The sequence below is a fragment of the Salarias fasciatus genome, chromosome 12, assembly GCF_902148845.1.
Source record: "Salarias fasciatus chromosome 12, fSalaFa1.1, whole genome shotgun sequence".
Taxonomy (NCBI): Eukaryota; Metazoa; Chordata; class Actinopteri; order Blenniiformes; family Blenniidae; genus Salarias; species Salarias fasciatus.
This window is the reverse complement of record NC_043756.1, coordinates 16162696-16183812: the sequence shown is the minus strand read 5'-3', so window position 1 is coordinate 16183812 and position 21117 is coordinate 16162696. Positions and strand designations below refer to the sequence as shown.

General features: G+C 40.5%; 1 protein-coding gene across 1 annotated transcript in view; it reads right to left on the bottom strand.

The window, feature by feature from the left end:
* ccser1 (coiled-coil serine-rich protein 1) overlaps positions 1-21117 on the bottom strand; it is a 122192-nt gene that overhangs the window by 56650 nt on the left and 44425 nt on the right. The window contains exons 8-9 of the mRNA XM_030104976.1: positions 15360-15437; positions 4723-4800 (exon numbers count right to left, since the gene is read on the bottom strand). Of these exons, the coding sequence (XP_029960836.1) occupies positions 4723-4800; positions 15360-15437 (156 nt within the window). The remainder of the gene's footprint in view (positions 1-4722; positions 4801-15359; positions 15438-21117) is intronic.

The window sequence follows — 21117 nt, the reverse complement described above, 5'->3', positions numbered from 1 at the left end:
AAGTGTAAGGATGGGTTTATGGTCAGGAGACAGAGAGGAGACGAATTTAAGTTATGGCTCTGAAACACGAACACAGTCCGCCCTCTTTAAATGCAGCACAAGTGGGCTGACAGATTGAGTTAAAAATCAGTTTTCATTAATCAGCCCTGAAAACGTAATAGAGGCTTTTCTGCTGCTAAATGTTGCAGTTGAAGCATGGTCCTTCAACAAAATGCACCAGCAGAGAGAGGAGAAAACTCATAAAAAGTGACAGCTAGTGATGGCCAGCCAGCTAGCAGGTCCTTCTCGGAGATAATTAATAGGTTTTCACTGGCAGATTTACAGACAGAGGCAGGAGTGAGGAGAGCACTGGCTATGAGCTGCCCTTTCCTTCAAATGCTGCACTCTAACTTCGCTGCAGCAGGCAAGGTTTCTTTTTCAGCTCTCTTTCAGACAGTTAAGTATACACCGTGACTGGTGTTCTCATGTACAAACAGGCTCCCAAAACTGCACAACTTCATGAATCAGAACCAAAGTCATGTCCTGTGTTACAAGGCCGTGTGGTGCAGATAAAAAAAATAATAATAATAAAGAAATAAAGTTAGGCTGCAGCAGAGACGCCGTCTAGCACTACAAAATGTATTAATAAACACAAAAACAGACTCTGCCCTCAAAAAAAATGTACAAGCCGTATCTGAAAACCACGTTTGTCAGAAAGAAGTGCCAACTGGATGAATACACATATGCCGACACACACTGAAGGCTGATCAGCATCTGTCTGTGCATGTGTGCTGCGTGTCCATGCATAAGTGATTTGCATGGCCTACTCTCTGAATGATGGATTCACGAGAGATAAGAGGGGAAGACGGACTCATCTTGCCAGAATACAAAAAGAAAAGATAAAATGTGTCAACCAAATCTGTTTAGACTGTGAAACAAAATTAATGAGCCTCGTTAAGTTTCCCATTTTTGTTTGTAAGTTTTCATACAAAAATCAATAAGAGGAATTTGGACTTACAACTAAGCTTAGCAGGCATATTTGATGTTGTCTCTTTTCCTGAAGCCACAAGCTGTTAACGGTTACCAAACTTATCAATTTATAAACTGCAGTTTTTCTTAACACTATTCATACCAGCATAGAAAACCTGTTCATAAATAATTGATCCAAGCACAAAAGTTTAATTCTTGATTTAACCTCTCAATTCTCCCCTTAAAGTGCACCAAAATTACAGCTTTAAATACAGAAAGAAAAAAAAGGAGATTTCTTTCTGTGCCTCCACCTTTCATCACAGACCTAAAACACCCTGTAGACGCTTTGAGTACAAGTGAAATTAAATGTGTAAATTAAAAGTTGAAAGCACACAAGTTCTGGTGAACTACACAGGGAAGATATATTTCTAATTAAAACGAGAAAAAAAAAATACCACAGACCAACCAACGACTAATATCATACTTGATGTTTCCATGTTTGATATAAGTCGATGCGTCTTTATTAGAAACACTTGTAAAATTAAGCCAAGTCAGAGAGGCTTTAATTGAACTCCATGTTCATTATTGACGCTTTCATTCAGAGTGATCTCATCAATAACATGTTAATTTTGCACTCATGTTTGCCATCCTAGCCAACGAGATGAAAGGAGACAAGTGCTTGAAGGAGACAGTGAGTGGAGTGTGTGTGTGTGTGTGTGTGTGTGTGTGTGTGTGTGTGTGTGTGTGTGTGTGTGTGTGTGTGTGTGTGTGTGTGTGTGTGTGTGTGTGTGTATCTACCTTGAGACTGTTTTGACACCCCTTGATCAGACTGAAAAAAGAAGCATTACTTTCACGCCGCTACAGTGCCATCTGTGTTTTAATCAGTCGTTTGGTGCACCAGTGCGAGCGCACATCCCGCTCCCTGACACACTCAAGCAAAATATATTCTGGTCAAATACCTTCTTGACACCATCATTTTTTTTTCCAGTGCCTCGGTTAAATACTGCCACCTTGAAAATTGCTTATTGCACTTATATTTCTTTCTAATACCCTCAGTGACAGAACTGACAAGCTCAATTTTCTTTCTGAACTACATTTGCAAATTTGAACATAACATTCCATATTATTATAGCTTGTTGCATCCACAACAAATAGCTAGGCACAAAAGGTGTTAAGAAAATATATGCTATCATCATAATTATTATTGTTATTTGTCTATCATGAACATGCAGGATGAAAGTGGAAATGAAATAGAAGAGCTTGAACAAAGCGCGACTGTAAACAAAGGGTTGCAGGCTGATGTGGTGAGCACTCAAACTTGACGGCAGGAATACTCCAGGGTGTGCCGAGCCTTCACCCTGGGATTACCTGAGCCACGATGAGACCCTGATCTGGGTGAAGCAGTGAACAGACGGATGTATGGAAACTGAGAAGGATCAGATACGGCCCCTCTTTATTTGTCAGCAGTAATTAACTAAAATAAGGCATTTAAAGCACTAAATGTACAGTAACAATGAGATATTTTTACAGTCTGTTTGGCAGGCGCTACAAAAGAACTCCAAGGAAACTTTAAATAATTTCTCTCCACTCTCACTCAAGACTGCAGGCAATCTCTTGAGTCAAAGAATCCTAAATATTTCATTATATTAATTTCCACTGGGATGTTCGCAATGCACCCAAAAACAATGAATGCAAGAGGCAGCGTGAAACGTCGACTTTGTGCACAATAGAATGATCCAGAAATTCAATTTTGTTCATAATGAAGGTGCAATAAAGGGGGTTGGTGGGGGGGGGGGGGGGGGGGGAGACAAACAAAACAACTAATGGTGAGAAATGATGGTGACACTGCCTGTCCGTATACCAGCCAGCCTTCAAATTGCGCAAGTTTTGTATTAAATCCACATTAGTTGCATAAAGTTCGACACGGAGCCAGAGCCAGAGGAGAGGGGAGGATTGTTGCTGCTCGCTGAGAGCGGATGTGAAACAAATGAGTCGGGGGGAGGGAAGAGATGTGAGTGCCAGAAAGTGATCAAACCAACAGATGTCACAATAGACTCAAGTCAGCGGTTTGGACTGGCATCTCTCACAACGCTGCAATAACACCACTGGCACATTACTCTGCTGAGACCTGGCATGGTGCGTGCATTGCATTACTTTGACAGAACAGGTGACAAATTACAGACGAGAAGATGACAAATGATGGAAACACGTCGCCGTATGGAGCATTTCTGCAGATGATCCAACAATCAGTTTTCCAAAACATTAGAACAAAAAAAAAAAAAAAAAAACATTGACAAGACGACACAGTTTGCATTTAAATCTGTACTTTTCACCAGTGCAGTACAGATATTTCAAATATCTAGACAGACAGATCCTTTAAAAACACAAAGTGTGAGTTTGCTTCGACAGAGAGAAGATGAACTTTGTCACCCCCTGTGATCCTGATGTGACTTCCTGTTTGACTTCTCACACTCACTGCCTCTGTATTTCCGTGGTCAGTCGCTACATGGTCAGCTGTCTCAACGCCTCTGCAGTGTGAAGACTCGCATAGTTGATAATCCTCATCAAGAGGGAGACAAAAAAAATGACAAAACTCCTCCAACAGAAGTGAGACTCCTCAGTTCTTTGAAATCTTTTTTTAACGTTCCTTGAAAAAAAGAAAGATTTCAAACACTTAAAAGGGAATAAAGAAATTTTTGCTTCAAAGGCAATTAGTCTTTAATTTATATCCTTAAAACTAATAATTTAAAAACATTCAAGCAGCTTTAATTATTAATTCTAAAGTTCATAAAAACAGAGCAAAAGTAAGAAACTGTGATGGATAAAAATAGAAGAGCAAGCCTTCATCTTAAATGTCAGAAAGTATAAGTTACTTAGATTATTAGTTATGAAAGCCTTGGTTTGTCCTTGAATCTTATTTTTACCAAATCTGTAAAACCTTTATGCACAGATGAGCAGTTTGTTGGAAAACAGTAGAAATATGTCAGATGGATAACTCTGCAGTTTTCTACAGAAATGCTAAGAAATAACTTGTTTGATTATTGCATTGCTTCAAACTTGTGTTGTATGAACAAAAATCTAAAAACAAGTCACAGCAGAAAGTCCTCTGTCTAAAATGAGGATTAAATCTCAATTGTCACAATGTATAATTTCACTACAGTCCTGAGATAAACTGGCTGAAGTTTTTTTTCTTCCTTGGACCACTGTTGATAGATACTGATCACTGCGGACCGGGAACAACCTACAAGAGCTGCAGCTCTGCAGACACCCTGACCCCAGCGCCCAGTCATCACAATTTGGGCCCTTGTCATAGTCGCACAAAGCCTTACGCCTGCCCATTTCCCCGGCTTACACACATTCACCTCATGTTTACTTGCTGCTTGATGCATCCAGACCACTAGCAGGTACCATGGACAAGAAATTATTGTTTTTCACCTTCATCTCTCATAATGTTGAGGTTCTGCATATTCGTTAAGAATTAAAAAAAAAAGCCTTGTCGGAATTGTTGGCAACCCTCGAGAAATACTTTTTTTGTGAAGTAAAGCAACTAGAAGTTCTGCTTTAATTTTAGTTCCCTGTTAAATGTATTTGAAGACCTCACACATCCTGCAAGTCCATCTGTGCTTTTTCAGCTTTCCATACTGCCAACATGGCCTTATGTTGAACTAAGAAGTGACAAACTTTTTAAAGAGTGAGTCAGAAACCTTAAAAAAAAAACAACCTTGCAATACCCAAGTGATATTTGTCATGTATGTTTGGGAAAAGGTTTCTTACCAGTTCACTCTGGAGTCTGAGAATCAGCTCATCTTTCTCCTTCAACTGTTGCAGCAAGCCCTCCTCTCTGCTGGGATCCTAAACGCCAGAAACAAGACATCACGTTACGCATTACTCAGGACGCAGCAGACAGCGATGATTTATCCACAGAGCCCGATTCCCACTAAAAGCAATTCAGACAGGCAGCGAGAACAACATCATGCCAAGGTGAGGGTGTGTGTGTTTCTATGTGTCTGTGTGTCTTTGCAAATGTTAGTGTGTTACTGTTTTATGTGTATTTATGGGGGTTTTTGTAGCTGGCCCTGCCTGTGTGTGTGTGTGTGTGTGTGTGTGTGTGTGTGTGTGTGTGTGTGTGTGTGTGTGTGTGTGTGTGTGTGTGTTGGTGTAATAAAGTTGTCATGCGGTCCATGCTGCAGGCCTGTGATCTCCTCTTCTCTCTACGTTGCTGTGATAAACTTGTTGTATCCTCCAGCAGCACCACAGAGCACACAGCACTTTAATGTGACCTTGTGTGGTCAGAGGACATTATTGCAGAGAAGAGGAGCTCCTCCAGAGCCACAAAACAGTGACAAATACAATAATACGGACAAAAATAGCTATTCTGATGACAATTTTCAAAATAAATTGTGAATGGTTCCAAACGACATGCCGGATGGTCATGATTATGATCCTGCTTCGGATGAACTTATTTATCTTCTTCAGAAATGCTTTGCTTTTGGAACTTAAAAAGAATTGCGGTGAATTCTGTTGAACTGATGAAAGAAGTAGAATCTCCAGACTGCCAACCTCCTTTTTACTGTCAGGATTTTCTGAAGCCTTGTCATTTTTACATCCCGTCAGGGAAGAGCCAACAGGGAGCGTCCAGAAAATGGCCCACAGGGGAGTCGAAAATCGGAAATTATGCCCAGCAGTTCTCATAAAAATATTTAACTCCTTTCTAAAGTGGACGGGGAGTGAAAACGTGGACAAACAGCTACACAGTGGCGGAGAGCGGCGGAAAGAGGGGCCAGGAGGAAAGGAGTGAGAGCGAAAGAGTGATAAGATGGAGGGAACAAAATGACAGACAGACTGTCATTATCTGTTCAAGGACATAAAAGCAGAAGAGGAGAAGAGGGGTGAGATAACGGGAGGAAAATGAGGGGGAAAACGTGAGAAAAGGGGGACAGTGATAGAGAGAGGGAGAGGACAGAGAGGGCCTGAGGCTGAGCATGATGGTCTGAAACCGTGGGGAGCCATCTAGCTAAAGGACACACAGAGAGTCAGAGGGAGACCACAGGGAGCAATAGAGCTACAACACCGTCCTTTAAATGACCTCTTTGATGCAAACAGACTACCGGTCCCGCACTTTTTTCTCAAGTCACATGAAAATTCAGGAAAGCACAAGTGTAACCTGAGCATCGAGCAGCCAAAAGGCATGAGACGTACAATGAATAATCAGGAGAGTCCACCAAAATACCTTCCAAGGATGAACCCCAGCATAATGAGAACTGAAAGAAGGAATCATCTTCCAGCTGCAGCACTAAGTAGCTAAAATAACAGGCATTTCTGTTTTCAATCATCTAAATCAAAAAGCAACTGAAAGAAATGACACAATGTTTTGGGGTTTGTTCTCTTTTTTTGTGGGTAGTGTTGCCTCAGAGATGCGGGTCTGATAACAGGATTAGTGATTGATGTTACTCGTCGGTTGGCGAAGGTTAAGCGACCGCCCTTGTCAGTTGGACAGCGGTCAACTGTGGTAGGAAATAATAAGATGTCCTCTCTTAAAGAGAAATAAAAGTGGCTCAACAGCATTTTCATCGACGAATTGAAAAACAAAGTTGGACTATAAGCTATGTCATGAACAAATGGACCAGTGTTCAACCACATTCAATACAACATTTAGAAAATAACCTGCACCCACATCCTTGACATGCCTGGTAAATTCATCACTTCTCTGAAACTGTGTGGGTGTTTGTCTCTTTGTCTTGATCCTGTCAAACCAGTGACCTTCTCCACTGTCTTTCCTGCCCTACCTCAAGTTTACCAGGTACATAAAAGTGGCATGAAGCAAGTATGGCAGCCAAATAAATGAGATGTTAATATAGACTCTAAAAAATACATGACTCCTGTGACCCACCACGGATGCACTATCCCATTACTGTGGAACAGATTTAATACCTTACCGTGGAGAATATTAAAGTTCAAAACAATCAGAAGATATTCAGAATTTTCTGCGTGACAGACACTTGTTGAGTCGGGGGGAGGCTGATTCAGTTAATGGCCGAGTAGCCTCCAACAGAGTCCTGCTTTCTGTGTCTTGATTGAATGGACAATCAAAAACCTGCACTTTATAGCCAGGCATGATGAATATGCTGTCCAAATAAAAAATTAACAGGCAACACTTTCTTTAATAATCCAGACAAAGGCCCACATAAAAGGACACAAAATAACTTGATGGTAAAACTGGTGTGGTAAGAGAATTAAAAAAAAAAAGCTTGTGTGGGAGGTTTCCTGGCAATGTCTGGGAATCTAATAGTATTCTCTTATCAGTGCTGTAATGTTTTGACACAGTGAATATGAATCACTGCAGCAAAACACTTTCTGGTATTGAAAAATAGAGTTTGAGAGGAGTAGATGAGAAAATATATTTTAGTGATCTAGAAGCAGGGGCATGTATGCATGATGGGGGGGAAAGGCAACAGGAGAGGGTAATGAAGAAATGAATATTGTTGACGAGAAAAGAAAGAAGATGATTGTTGCTTGCTGGAGCTGTCAGACACCAAACTGACATTCATCTCTGTGTCCGCTCATGGTATGTAAACTTTCTGTACCTTCAGACACAGGAAATGGTCAAACATGAGGTCACAGTGATCCAGACAGCTGAAGAACTCTCTTTAAACTCTTGAGTGAGTGAAACATTTGTAAAACTTCCATCAAAGTCCTGAAATAACAGGAAACCGGGAAATCACAGTGACCCTGACCGTCGATCTTTAGCATGCAAAATCAAATCGCTTCTGAATGACGGCCGACCGCTTCAGCAAATTGGAAGAGATCCCTTCGTGGCATTCAGAACAGGTTGTGTTTGTGAGAATGAGATGCATTTAGAAAGCCAAGAAACATTTCATTGCCAGCGTTTGGCTGCTGCCGGGAGGAAGTAAGCGATGAGAAATGATGGATCTTTGAATGAGGGGATAACACCCAGCGCTGACTATCTTATCTGGGCTGCATTCACAAAGTTTCAGTTGGACATAAAAAAAAAGAGAGCGAGAAATTTCCAGTTTCAAAAACATAACTCTGAAACCCAATCGATGCGTGAAGTGTGTGTGAATATCAGATAATTGGTTTTTGAAAAGTATATTTCTAAGGTACAATAGGAATGTCAGAGGGGTCGTATGCTGCTCAACTGGAGAAAGCTTTAAAACATTTCTGAGAACATGACGTTTCATTTCAGTGAATACTTTCTATACTAAGCTGCAGAAGCGGCGGCCACGTTTCAGCTTTTCTGAATTCTGAAAGTCAATACACCAAAAAAAAATAAATAAATAAATAAAAAAATAAAAAAAATCTGCTGTGTGTCTGAACAAGGTTTGATGCTTATGTGTTCTGGCTTCCTCATTTTCCAGTTTTAATTGCTGTTGAGCTGAGAGTTGAGGCTCTACCGTGGCCGAGGGTAATGGTCAAGGAGGAGAAAACTAAAAACTGCACAACATAATAAAATCTATAAAAGAATACCTTTTCCACTTGGAAATAAAACAAATTAAAAAAAAAAAAAAAAAAAAAAAAACAATTACCAAAAACCCTGGTGGTGGTGAACAGCACTATTTAGAAATGTTTTTTTTCTTACACACAGACACCCAAACCCACACAGAGCACATAAATTACTGATATGAGATTTGATGGGAATTAAAAAAAAAAAAATCACTAACATGCTGTGACAATTACTACATTAGTCAGCCTCTAAAATTAATCTCACACGAATGGGACTGAGGGCTGTTCTAAATGAGCTGTCTGGCTACAACCACACAGTTGGGGATCCTTCTGCATTCTGGATTTGTGAGTGTGCACTTGTGCAGCATCCTCACTTCGAATGGTTAAAAAAAAAAAAGGGAAGAAAGCCTGTGACTACACTTAAGTTGACACATATTGCAATTCATTAGTTTGCAGGTCAAAAAACACCTAACGAATCTCACAACAAAGACAGAGGAGTTGAGCAAAAGTCAGATAAATACAGAATTATAACATTGTGAGAAAGAAATCACGTACATCAACATGGTCTCCTTCTGTGTAAAAGTGGTAAACATAAACAAACCGGAAAACTAAAATGGGAAACTTTGTTTTTCTTTGTTCAAAGAAGCACCACAAAGTGCATTAAGTCACACATCAGGTAGCATTTCAACCAATTTTTCCCCCAGCTGAATTGAATGGATGGGAGAAAAGTGGGGCATGCGAATTTATTTCTAATGTGATTGGAATGGCCTCAGTGGGGATAAATCTGATCAAAATCATTGGAGTGCATCCACTTTTGTAAAAGAGATGTGATTTTGTATGGGGGGGTTGAGGCCTCTCTATGCTTGCAATCAGCAGCTGGTCTGAGGAGGGTATGGAGATGAATTACATTCCCCTTGTTAGCAGAAATTATTTAATTTGTTAACTTTTTGGAGGGAGAAACACAATGACGAGGTGTGAGGGTTTTGTATACATTAATTCAACAGCCTGTTCCCCTCAATTTGTTTAACAAATCGCCTTTTTCTTGGAATTGAGGAAAGGTGTGTGAGAAATAACAAAATGATTAAATGAATCGTCCTCGTTATCTTTCTATCAACGTCCCAAAAATCTATCCTGAATCTGAGACGTCTGAAACCTGGTGAAAGGAATAGAAAGGTGCACAAGTCAATATTACCTTTGACCGCACTTTCCTGTAGCCTCATTATGTTTAAGGTGGCCATCATATCCAACAATGACAATGCTGTAGCAACGTCATACCAAATATTTGGGAAGCGTTTGGAAAGTAGCACAAATATAAAACCTATTTCCGAGCAGAGACACAAACAAACCTCAAAACAATAATCAAAAGATGCGCATTAAGCTGCTATTTTAATACGTCGCCACATTTTAAAGCCACGGGGATGCCAGTGAAAACCTATAGTTTGACATTACACTGAGTAATAAATAAAACCCATTAGCTTCAAAACAAAATCAATCCAAACAAATCTGCCATGTACTGTAGACAGGTCTGACTGGGCAGAGTTTCAAAGTGATGACAAAGATCCTCAACTGAACTGCGACTCGATGATAAATAATGAGAACTGAGAAATGAGAGGTCTGTTTACACGAGGGAAGAAAGTCAATAGCATTAGGACTTCATCATCCCACTTTCAACAGTTTCTTTGTTTCCAAATTGCGAAATGCTTTGTGAGAAAGGTTTACCTACAGTGAGAAGAAAGCAAAAGGCAACAACTACATAAAAAAGAGATGAAATAAACACAGATTTTAGTTCTTAAATCTATTTTATTACAAAACTAATGCGTATTAAACAAGGGAAATCAAACAGATGCAGGGAGTCTGATCCAAATATTCATCTTCTTTTTCCTGTGTGCACCTCCTGAATGCATGCATGTTCAAAAGCCGGCCGTGCACTCTGTGAACCCGCCATTCGTATGCCACTGCACGTCAAGCACAGGGCCACCATTATATCACAAGTACGGAATGATTCAGCTCTGAGAGTAAAGATTTCCTGTGCGGAAACCTTTCACACCAGTTCTATTTGAAACAATCTGCCTGCTGAGACCTCCAAAAAAATGCACTCGGAACCACTTAGATACCTTATGTCTACAGTTATCTCAGAGACCTATTAAATGTAGTGTAAAGGGTTATAAAATGAGGCCAATTAGCTCAAATGGTGTATAACACTGGACCCCCATTACATTTTATGCTCTTCAGATAGGAACTCACAGACTCTCCTATGACTATGAAATAATTGAAATATTAGGCGACCACAAGCTGGATGCGAAGATCTGGACCGGACACACATTTCAAACTGTTACTGATACCCAAAGGCTAGATGCTTACAATATTAAGTAGAACTTCAAATTCTGAACTCTAAAATTACACCTTTAAAGTTACTATGTTGAATTCAAATAAGCAAGAAAAAAAAAGGAGTTTCTTGAGATGCCTGCTGTGGTAAAGGAAATATGTATCTGTATTTCAAAGGTTTAAAGCACACGCTAGAAAAAAAATGAAGCAATTAGAAAAATCCCACATTATGAATCATGTTTTTAGTCCTATCAGCAGGTGTCACGGACTGTTATTTCAGAAGCACATCTGTTTAGTTGTGAAACAGCCTGAGGGCGAGGGGAGGGAGACTTTCTCGGCTGAGGAAAAAGAACTTTTTTTTTTCCCCCGTTGCCCCTCTCTCTCTGCAGACAGTACATCAGTCTGACTTGCCTTCTCGCAGCCAGCCTCAGAGTGAACCAGCTTTGCAAGATTTAATGAATAATTTGAGATGTAAAAGGCCTATTCCAACTTCTCTATTAAAGGGTTTTGATTTTATCACAAGGACTCAAATTACATGCACACTCTGATATGGGAAGAACAGAAATTTCAACAGAAAAATTTTGATTTTCAGGACATTAGATCATTGGAAGTTTTTGATTATATCTTAATCACTTTCTCACATTACCACACTCCAGTTTGTAACAGTGTGTGCCGGAGGAGGAAAAAAAAGCACGTTTGGAGTACTTTACATGTTACTTCATACAAAGACAGTGTTTCAGGTACACACAAACACTTCCTGTGCTCATTAAACTGATGCCTTTCGTTGTTGTTCTGCATGTATGTATCTTTGTAATGCTCTCAACTCATGGCTTTACTCTAGGGAATGGTCTATATTTATAAAAATCACAGTCATTAGAAAACTGCATTATTAATTTCTAATTATGCAGCATCAGACAAAATGAAAAATGTTTCGCTATAAAAAGAACTTCTTCATTTTTTCTAAAAACACAGGTAAGTTGTATACAAATCCCAATACTTTTGCTTCTAAATTTGCTGTTCTGGACTTCTCTCGACAACATGCTGTTACTTGGAATACACCAGAAACTCAGGGTTTTGTTTTGCCTTTCTTTCCACTTTCTTGTGAAATACAGTAGAAGACTTTAACTGGGACAGAATCTGGTGAAGAATCGTGTCATAGGCATTGGTTCTAAATGAAACTGGGGCGCACTGTGACACTGCAGTCTCTCAGGTGGCTACCGTAGATTATTTTTACACCCGCAGAATCGCTTTCTGGTGTGCCAGGACAAACTCTCTTCTCGCTCCTCCCTCAGTCCCTCCTTTTCTTCCTCCACCTCCCCACTGCATCTCTCGGTCGTCTCACTCCTCAAACTAGTTATTTACCTTCGTTTTCTACACCCCTCTATTCACTTTACCATTTTTTTAGCTGAGTTGAAGTCGTGAAACTCACATGCTTTCTTTTTTTTTGGCCCACCGTAAGTAAAGCTCCTAAAACTCAGCTCCCTCCACTCTTTCTCTTCCAGTTCTATCCACTGTCGGATAATACACGCCATATTCTTAGCACCACAACTTTTTTTCTCATGCATTATGCCCTCTCTATCTTTAAGTTGCTTTCCATGCCTACAGCTCTGTCAAAAGGTTAGCCTTTGCCTCCCACCGCCTTACTCATTCTATTCTCCATGCACACACACACACACACATACACACACACACACACACACACACACACACACACACACACATCATTCTTGTACCTGTTTCTGTCTCCTGTATAAGCACAATTTTTCCACTTCCCGCTGTTTTCCTCCCCATGCTTTAACTCCATCAATCGCTGAGATGCCCCCAGTTCCTCAGTCGCTCAAGTCTTCGCTATAGGATCAACCTCCAAAAGATGCATTTTTACAGATAAACAAATTTGCTTCCTGCTGTTTATAAGCAATAACTTTGTCTTGTGTCTGTCAGCATTAGGATGATACAATACAAATCTTCCATATCCAGAGTATGATCGCCACTTTGATAAGTTGTGCAGAAATAGTTCAGTCAGTTGTTGCTCTTAGAATATCTTCAATCGGTGCAATGTGAATGGATGCTATAGTGTTCTCAAAGTCAAGAATACGCCTTCATGTTCAGTTCAAACATGTTTATATATAAGTACTTATGTGGGGGAAAAACTGTCGACAATAAATTTGCCTTAGGTTCGTGCACAGCACTAGAGGAAGCTGTTATTTCAGGTTCTTGGGACGTGTGCACACTTATATCTCTGCTGAACCGTCGGTACGGTCAGAGCCAATAAACAAACACACACAAACTGTGATATGACTACTGTGACCCATATTTTACAATCTAACTTCCACACCAATGCTTTACGCTGAGCTGATTACAAGTCTGTGCGCATGGAATTATGGTGATATTTTTACCAGCTGAGAACTTACCGAGAGCTTGAAAAATGTTTCTTATAAAGGCGTCAATGTACCAACAGGAATTCCTCTATGGCACACACTAAAGGTGATTTGCTCTACCAAGACAGCACTCCTGATGATCTTCTGTGTTTGGTAAATTTCGAGCTCTTTGGTCCGTGATGTTCATGTTTCAATTTAACTGCATCGCAGTTTGTTAAGAAGTGAACTGAGATTTGCTTTTCGAACACTCCTAGGGCTGCTCGCTTGGTGCGTATCTCAGTTTGAATGACTGTTCATAACTGCACAAATGGACCACAGTTGTTGAACTGGCGTTCACATTCAGTATAAAATATATCTGATATGTTGCCTCGAGAATGAAAATAGCCTTAAAATGTGAAAAAAAGTATCAGCTCAGTCAACTCGAAGATGTGTATTGTGCCGTAGGGATTTAAAAGTGGGGGTCAAAAGCTTGCCAATAAGTCCCAAGTCGTCTGTTCTGATAATATCGCTTTCTGTCACAAATTGATGTATGGAGTCCCTCAGGAATAAAAAGTGTGTTCTCAGTCCAACGAGACAGGGCGAAGCAAGTTTAGACACTTGCAGATGTAACATTAGATGAAGTGATGAATGGAACTCTTTGCAACTACCATCTTAAAACTGGCAAAAAAAAAAAAACAAAAAAAAAAAACATGCAAACCAGGCTCACTACTGCCATCCAATGGACAACAACGGTATTATATCAATCTTCTGTGCTGCAATTTGACATCATTAGCAAATTCTTCTCTTTCTGGTCTTCCATTAGATGAACTGTAACTTCATTCTGAAAACACTAGTTACTGGTGATGACTGTATACTTAAGCAAATACCTCTGGTTTTGACAGTTTAATTATCTAATTTCCACTTCCCTTTCCTAATTACACCACTCCTTGTGATCCCACTTTTCAAGCTGTCCACCTTACCGGCTGTCCATCTGCACATTTGTTCGTGAGGGTGTTTGAGCCAAAGCTTCTGTCTTCATGCTGTGTCCCAGCCTACATTTTTACTCTTTCCTTATCATCCAGCTGCCACTGATACTTCATGTAGGTCAATAAAGAGGGCAAGCGCTCACAAACACTTGCTGTTTCTTGCTGCTGCTCTCTCATACACACTCAAACACATGACTGCAAACTAAGATACTGTGATGATGTTAATATAGCAAATAATATCCAAACAAAAGAGAAATTCACTCAATAAACAACTGAGTCAGCGCTCGATTTGTTGAACCACACTTCAGAGTTTTTTTTTTACTGGGGGGTAAATCCCGATATGTGGAAAGAACTGCATTAAAGTGCACTTCACACCACAACTGGGGGGAGAGTTTAGGACTTCACTGCTTCTCCCTCCTCAACCAGTCGAATGAGAACTCTGCTGCGACTCGACTAAATCCCAGAGAAAAGCTTGACAAAAGCCCTCTCTTGGTAAACTTAAACCTTGGTCACACAATCCCGGGTCCCCCTGCATTCGAGCGCGCACACCGAGACGCACGCTCCCTGCAGAGATTAATAAATCTCATCCAGGTCGCACAAGCTCTGATGGACTGGGCTGACAGAGGGGGTCTGCAGCCTGTCAAGGCAAGCAAAGCTCTTTGCCCCTCTCTCCCGCTCAATTTATCCCCGTCTCTCTTGTTTTTTCATTACTCTTTTTGCCATTCTCTCCTTTATATTACCTTCTCCTTCACCCGACCTGCCCCACTGCTCTCTTTCTTCCTATTTGATCTCTTTATGATTCATTAGAAGCTGGTGGGGAAAAAAGGCTGTTAATTGTTCTGATAAGGGTAAAACTGGAGGAGAGGCATGGATCAAAGGAAGATTCAGTGGTAGGTTTTTGATCACAGACAGACTGCTGTGCTCTTTTAATTAAACTAGCAGGCTCGGTGTGGTGGAGGGTTGTGTGAGTGTTCAGTTTGATCTGTATTTTTCCTTTTTAAAGGAAAAAAACAACAACATCAACAACAGCAGCAGCAGCAGCAGTGCTCTACAAAAATACCCAGTGTGGTCCTTTACCATTTGAAGCTTGGCCAACACCACACGCTTTTATTGATGTTTTTCATTATGTTAAGTCACACCAGACATTTTAAAGAGCACACCCGCGCAAGCAGAAACCGTGACTTTGAAAACATGGCTGTTGAGGCTCAACATAAATAAAGAAATTTAGTTTTGTTCGGCTGCATAAAGAAACTAAATCGTAAAACAGCATGATTCACAATACCTTAAAAGGCAGGGACTTTTCACTGCAAGGGCTAATGGGTAGGGACTGGAGGCTGCTGGCAGGACTTGTCTCTGTGCTCTGCAAAACACAAATAAACAAGAACAACATCAAGGTTAAGGTTGTGATAACAACATGAGGAATGGCATGGCTTCAACCACATTTTGATGGCAGGTATGTGGATCCAGGTGAAACTTCTGTAATCAGTATGAGTCCACGTTCTCTTAAAAAGTAGTTTTTCTGCCTGACCTCCAACTCACCGCACAGCAATTAACTTAAAGCAACACTAAGGAACTTTCAGTTTCTATTGATTTTGGCGGCGCCAGTGGACAAAAGCGGTAGTGTTTTGCCTGAACAAATACTACAGTTCCCATGAGGACTAGTGCGTGGCATCGTAAAATGCTGCTCCGGTTGGCATGCTGTCGGACTGAACTCGCCTGCATTTGTTTCCAGTGGCTGTGTGAAGGACGGATAGCGATGAGGTAATGAATCTAATGGTGGCTAAACAATATTATATCATAATGTGACGCATGCCGTGTGCTGGGTTCCTACCACCCTCCTCACAGTTTCTTAGTCCAAGTGAAAGCAATACTGACGCCCTCAGCCCGTGACAGAGGGGTCATTCAACTCGTTGTAAGTCGATGTATCATCACAAAAGATATTAAAATGTTTTATTAAGGTTGAAAAGTTACTTAGTGTTGCTTTAAAACAAACAAGAGAGTCAGTTTTAATCAATGAGGACACGAGAAAAGGTGGAATCAGACCACAGGTCTGCTTGATTTGTGACAACTGTGTCAAATGTCTGGAGACAAACAGTCTCGACAGTCAGAATCATTATATGTAAATATTTGGATGATTGATACATTATCAAACAACCTGGTTTATCTTCTACACAACTCCGTATACTATGTAAGGTACGCACATGGACAAGCCCACAGTCCATCACAGGGTAGAGACGTCCGATCACAGACACTCACATTTCCATTTATTTTTTTATTTTTTTATTGTTGGGATTCTTCTCATGTTTTTATTTATCTTTTTGATTACTTTTTATGTCTTTTTATGTTGCCAGGTGTACATGTTGGTTAAAGCAAAGCACTTTGACCTGCCATGCTGATTAAATGTGCTATACAAATAAGGCTGTCTTGCCTTGCCTTAGGGGGAATTTAGCTGCAACAAATAATCTCAAACAATGTCTTTAGACTTTGGGACAGGATTTCCTGGGAAAATAAAAACAAGGGGAGGAAGAGGCAAACTTTGCACATAAAATGCCCAGGCTTTTTTTTGTTTTTGTTTTTGTTTTTACTTGCTAGTGCAATACAACTTGTCTACTCATGGTCTGCTATGCAAATAAATGAAGTCATTACAACCGTTTTCGAGGTAGCAACTTCTATGCACTCATAGAACATTTGATCTATATCTGCTTCTTTATAAATTAAATTACTTTTAAACACTGACCAAAAAAACATATGCAGCATTTTTCTACTTATATCTGCCTATAGCAGATTGTTGCTTAGAAAGTAGCTTTTTAGTTCAGATCCATTATTAATTAGTTATTGTATGCAGTTAAATAGAGATGTAATGATGGCATAAGGCCCGGAGTGGAGTTGAAAGTAAACAATAGGTCAGGTTGGTGTGTCGACAGAATGTGAAATCGAAGTCCAACCGCAAAGTCACTGCTAACTTCACTACTGCACATTTACATATTTTCAGCCCATATATTTGTTCAGTGGGAGGAAGCAGAGATGCAATTTCCATCTTTATGGCCAGTCTATACCTATAACTACATCTCCTCCCAGTTTCTCACATAATTACAGCACGTTTTACTTTTTTTTTTTGTTGTTGGTAAGGTAAAGCAATAATAACAGATTTTGGCTCAGGTCCTCAGCACAGGTGTCTACCGGGCAGAGAGCAAGGACAGCTCGAGGTTTTTGAAAACACACAAATACACACAGTACAAGCTGCAAGATGCAAACATTCATAGGCCCAAGGATGCACACTGTGTGTCACACAGACTCATGTGCAGAAACACAGCCCCTCAAACAGGCCAGACATTGCTTTAAATGTCACCTGTGGGGGCTCATGACAGGACAGATGGGAAAGCAAGAGAGGATGAAATCGTGTCTCGTGCCAGGACTGCTGATACTGATATAATGCTGCATAGTGAGGACATGACAGCACACGCAAGGAGGACACGACAAGAAACATCACGGGAGTCAAGACAAGGGCGAAGGTAAAGTGAAGTATGAGGGAGAGATGTGTTCGGCACGCTTGATCTTGCAGTAATGTCTGCCTCGTTCGACATGCTGCCCTTCTGCGGATTTGCATTCAAACCAGTTGCGCTGTTTGAAATAAATGGCTACACTTTCAATCAACATGCTCTGAAAACATGCTTTCAGGGCAAAGTCTAATCGTATGTGCATATCATTGGCCCATTCTCAGGTTTTGGAGGAAGCTTTGAGAAACACCGGAGCTCAAATCTTTGCACAGCATAAACTTTATGCTTTATTGGTTTGGCTGACCTTTTAAAGAAGCATACCTCCCTATCAGAATTATAGGTGTGCTATGGCGTCAGGCCCTCAATGTGTCATCGGTGATCAATGCCTTTCCCTATGTGGAGAGACAGGCAGGCACTCACCAACACCCATACTCACTCTCTTTCTCCATCCTACACATACACAACGCCTTTAAGGTCACCCCTGTCCCACAGGCCTGAACACACAACTGTCCCCACAATTAGATGTGGTTCAGTAAAAAGCCTTTCAGATTTAAGAATCGGCTGCCAGGGAGCCGTGGATTTAATGACTTGCACTACGCTGAAACTAAATGTCCACAGATGATGAATGGCCCGGGAAAGGAAGGCAGGTTTTGTAGTTTGATGCACACCTTTAATCACATCCACACATCAGTTAAATAAAGAAGTGAAAGCCTTCAAATAACTCGGTGGCATCTATTCCCACTCTCTTTCATTGACATTTTGGTTTTTATAGAGGGAAGGCAGAAGCATTTTAAAATACTGCCATAGGATTTAGTGAGTTGGTTGGCATATGCGGTGTTTAAATTGGAGATACTCTGCTTGGCTATTAGTGGGTTTTTCCTTTGGGATGGGTCTCTGTTCCACATCACCGTGAACACTCAGACACTAAACCTGGTTGTGGGAGTCCACCCGAGCTTTTAGAGATGTTGATGAGTGGTACATAAGCCAGCTACTCTATGACACGATTCTGTCACTGAGCTGGATTTAACGGTGGTTTCAGAGATGAATGGCAACGGCCTGAAAACGTAATGAACAGCAGCATTTTCAGATCCATTTTATCATATCCACGGATATCTATGTGACAGCACCGCTGAAGTTATTTGGTGAAGGCAGCGTGAACGAGCCGCAGCCGTAAGTCAGGCAGCCACCTCAGGAGCGCAGCATCATTTGCACCCGGGCCTGTCGGTGTGTGTGTGTGTGATTACAGCACAATGGCCACAGAGGCAGCGGGTGCGCCGCTGTAACGTCACCGTTTCGCTGGAATCCACGGCTGACATTGACAAATGGGGTTTATTGTGTTCGGAAACGATGGCAAACACACAGACAGTGGCATTTCAGCAGTGTTGCTCCATGCAACCAGCAGGATAAACTGCTGAAAGAGACAATTCGATAGACGACGGAGGCTTTGTTGCTGGATAAAACTGCTGATATGACCTATATGATACCCAACAAACAAGAACTTATTCGACATGATGTACTATCACTCTTGTCTGAGAAATAAACATTTTCCTCTGATTTTTGCACACGCTTTTATCACTTTTGCTAATGTTTTTCTTTTACATTTTCAATGACTAACGGCTGTATGATAAACCTTCAAACAAAAGCAGGATTATGTCATTAAACTAGCATAACAATTCAAACCATAAATATTGCTCTTTTCTTTGCAGTTTTAACTTCACCATAACATTTGTTTCACTGTCAAGGCAAACGCATAGTCCTTCACCACAGCCGAGGGCATGTAGTTACTGTCTGAAAAATGTGATATTACTACCAAAATTGCCGCACATTGCTGGCTGCTAATTGGTAAATCCATTCAGAGGATGAGGCGCGGCTGTGTGTTAGATCCCACATTGTGCTGTTGCAATATAACTGCGGTACCATTAAAGGTGAAATATGAAGTCCTACTGTAATAAAAGCGATATGGTCACAACAAGAATGGCCTAAAGCTGATCAGGTTGAGTCTGAATATGACTGAGAGGGTCTTTTCACGAGTCTGGGCTGAATATTTGATGGCGAACTGCAATGTGACTGAAGACATAAATCATTTTCCTGTACTTGCAAGATCGTGATGTTTACGGAAATATGTCAACACAGAAATGTCCTGACTCACAGTCTAGAATATGATTGTCATTGAAATACTTGAATGGTTGTGATAATTTGTTTTGGCCTTGTTCACTAAAGTGAGGAGTCACAAGTTGGGGAAAACAAAACAAAAACAAAAACATAAGATTGAGGCTTAATATCCAAAGGTCAACTAATTAAATGGCAAAGACAAAAGACATATCGAATCACCCTCCCCAAGCTTCAGAAAGGATTATATCTGCTGATGGAGGGTAAAAAAATTTGCAAGTTAATGACACAACAGAGCAAGCAAGGAGGGCAGAGGATCTCCTTCATATTCATGTTCTGCTGCCCTCAACTCTCACACACACTTTCTTTCGTTTCTCCATCACCACTTTGGCTCATGCATTTCTCCACAAATTATCATTTCATCATTTTCATGTCTCGGGCCTCTTTCACGGTCACCCTGTGAGAAAAACAGCTGAAACAGGAACAAGATCAGGAGAAAGCCATGCATATGCCACTGCGGCCTGTAATTCACTGCAAGCTTTGATCTCTGTTGAAGATACTAATGGTGGGTTGTTAGGTAAGGTCTGGCCACCCTTTTATCTGCCTTTTCGTGCATTTGGATTTGTGAGTGTGGGTCTGTCTGATACTTCTGAATTTGGTGAGGGTCAGTCACCTATGTAAATCACCTCAAGGCCACAGCCAGACGTACCAAATGGGTGTTCTTTGAACTCAATTTCCTGAGCTTACAGTGTTCTTAGCATTTTTTCTTAACATTTTTAATTACTAAGCTATTATGAACCTATTTTCTTCCAATGCATTGACAGTGGACAAGATTGAAAATATTTTCACATTAAAATTTAGAGTATATTATGTATTATTCACTACCAACACTGACTTTCAAACAACAGCATAATAGCTCTCTTACTTCATTTAAATATCTGCTGCTAATTCCCAGAAAGTATTAACATCCTTAAAGCATACTTCAGTTTACACTGGGAAAATGAAAATGCAATGTGCATCCGAATGGAATTTATTGTGCATAAGAATAAAACAAAAACTCTGTAAATGAAGATTACCAACAAAATAGCCACAAACAAATTTGCCTAAACATCATGTTTCAAAACAGTTTTTAACCGTTTCTCATGTTTAAAATCAACCATATAGACTCCATGTTTTTAATGGCGCAAAGCAAGAAATAAATAAACATATGACTGCACGTAGTGCAAGACGGTGCTTTACAAAGTGATCATTACAGCTAATCATGTCTTTACGACTGCAAATGTAATTTTTCTGCTTTCCAGACATTCATACTGAGATGCCCTCAGAGCCCCTGGGTAAAACTTGAGCTTGAAGCCGGCTAAAGAACCTAAAGAGTAATTTTTTTCAGTCTGAAACAGGAGGATTGATGTTTGCGCTGTAACTGTTTGTTTTCAT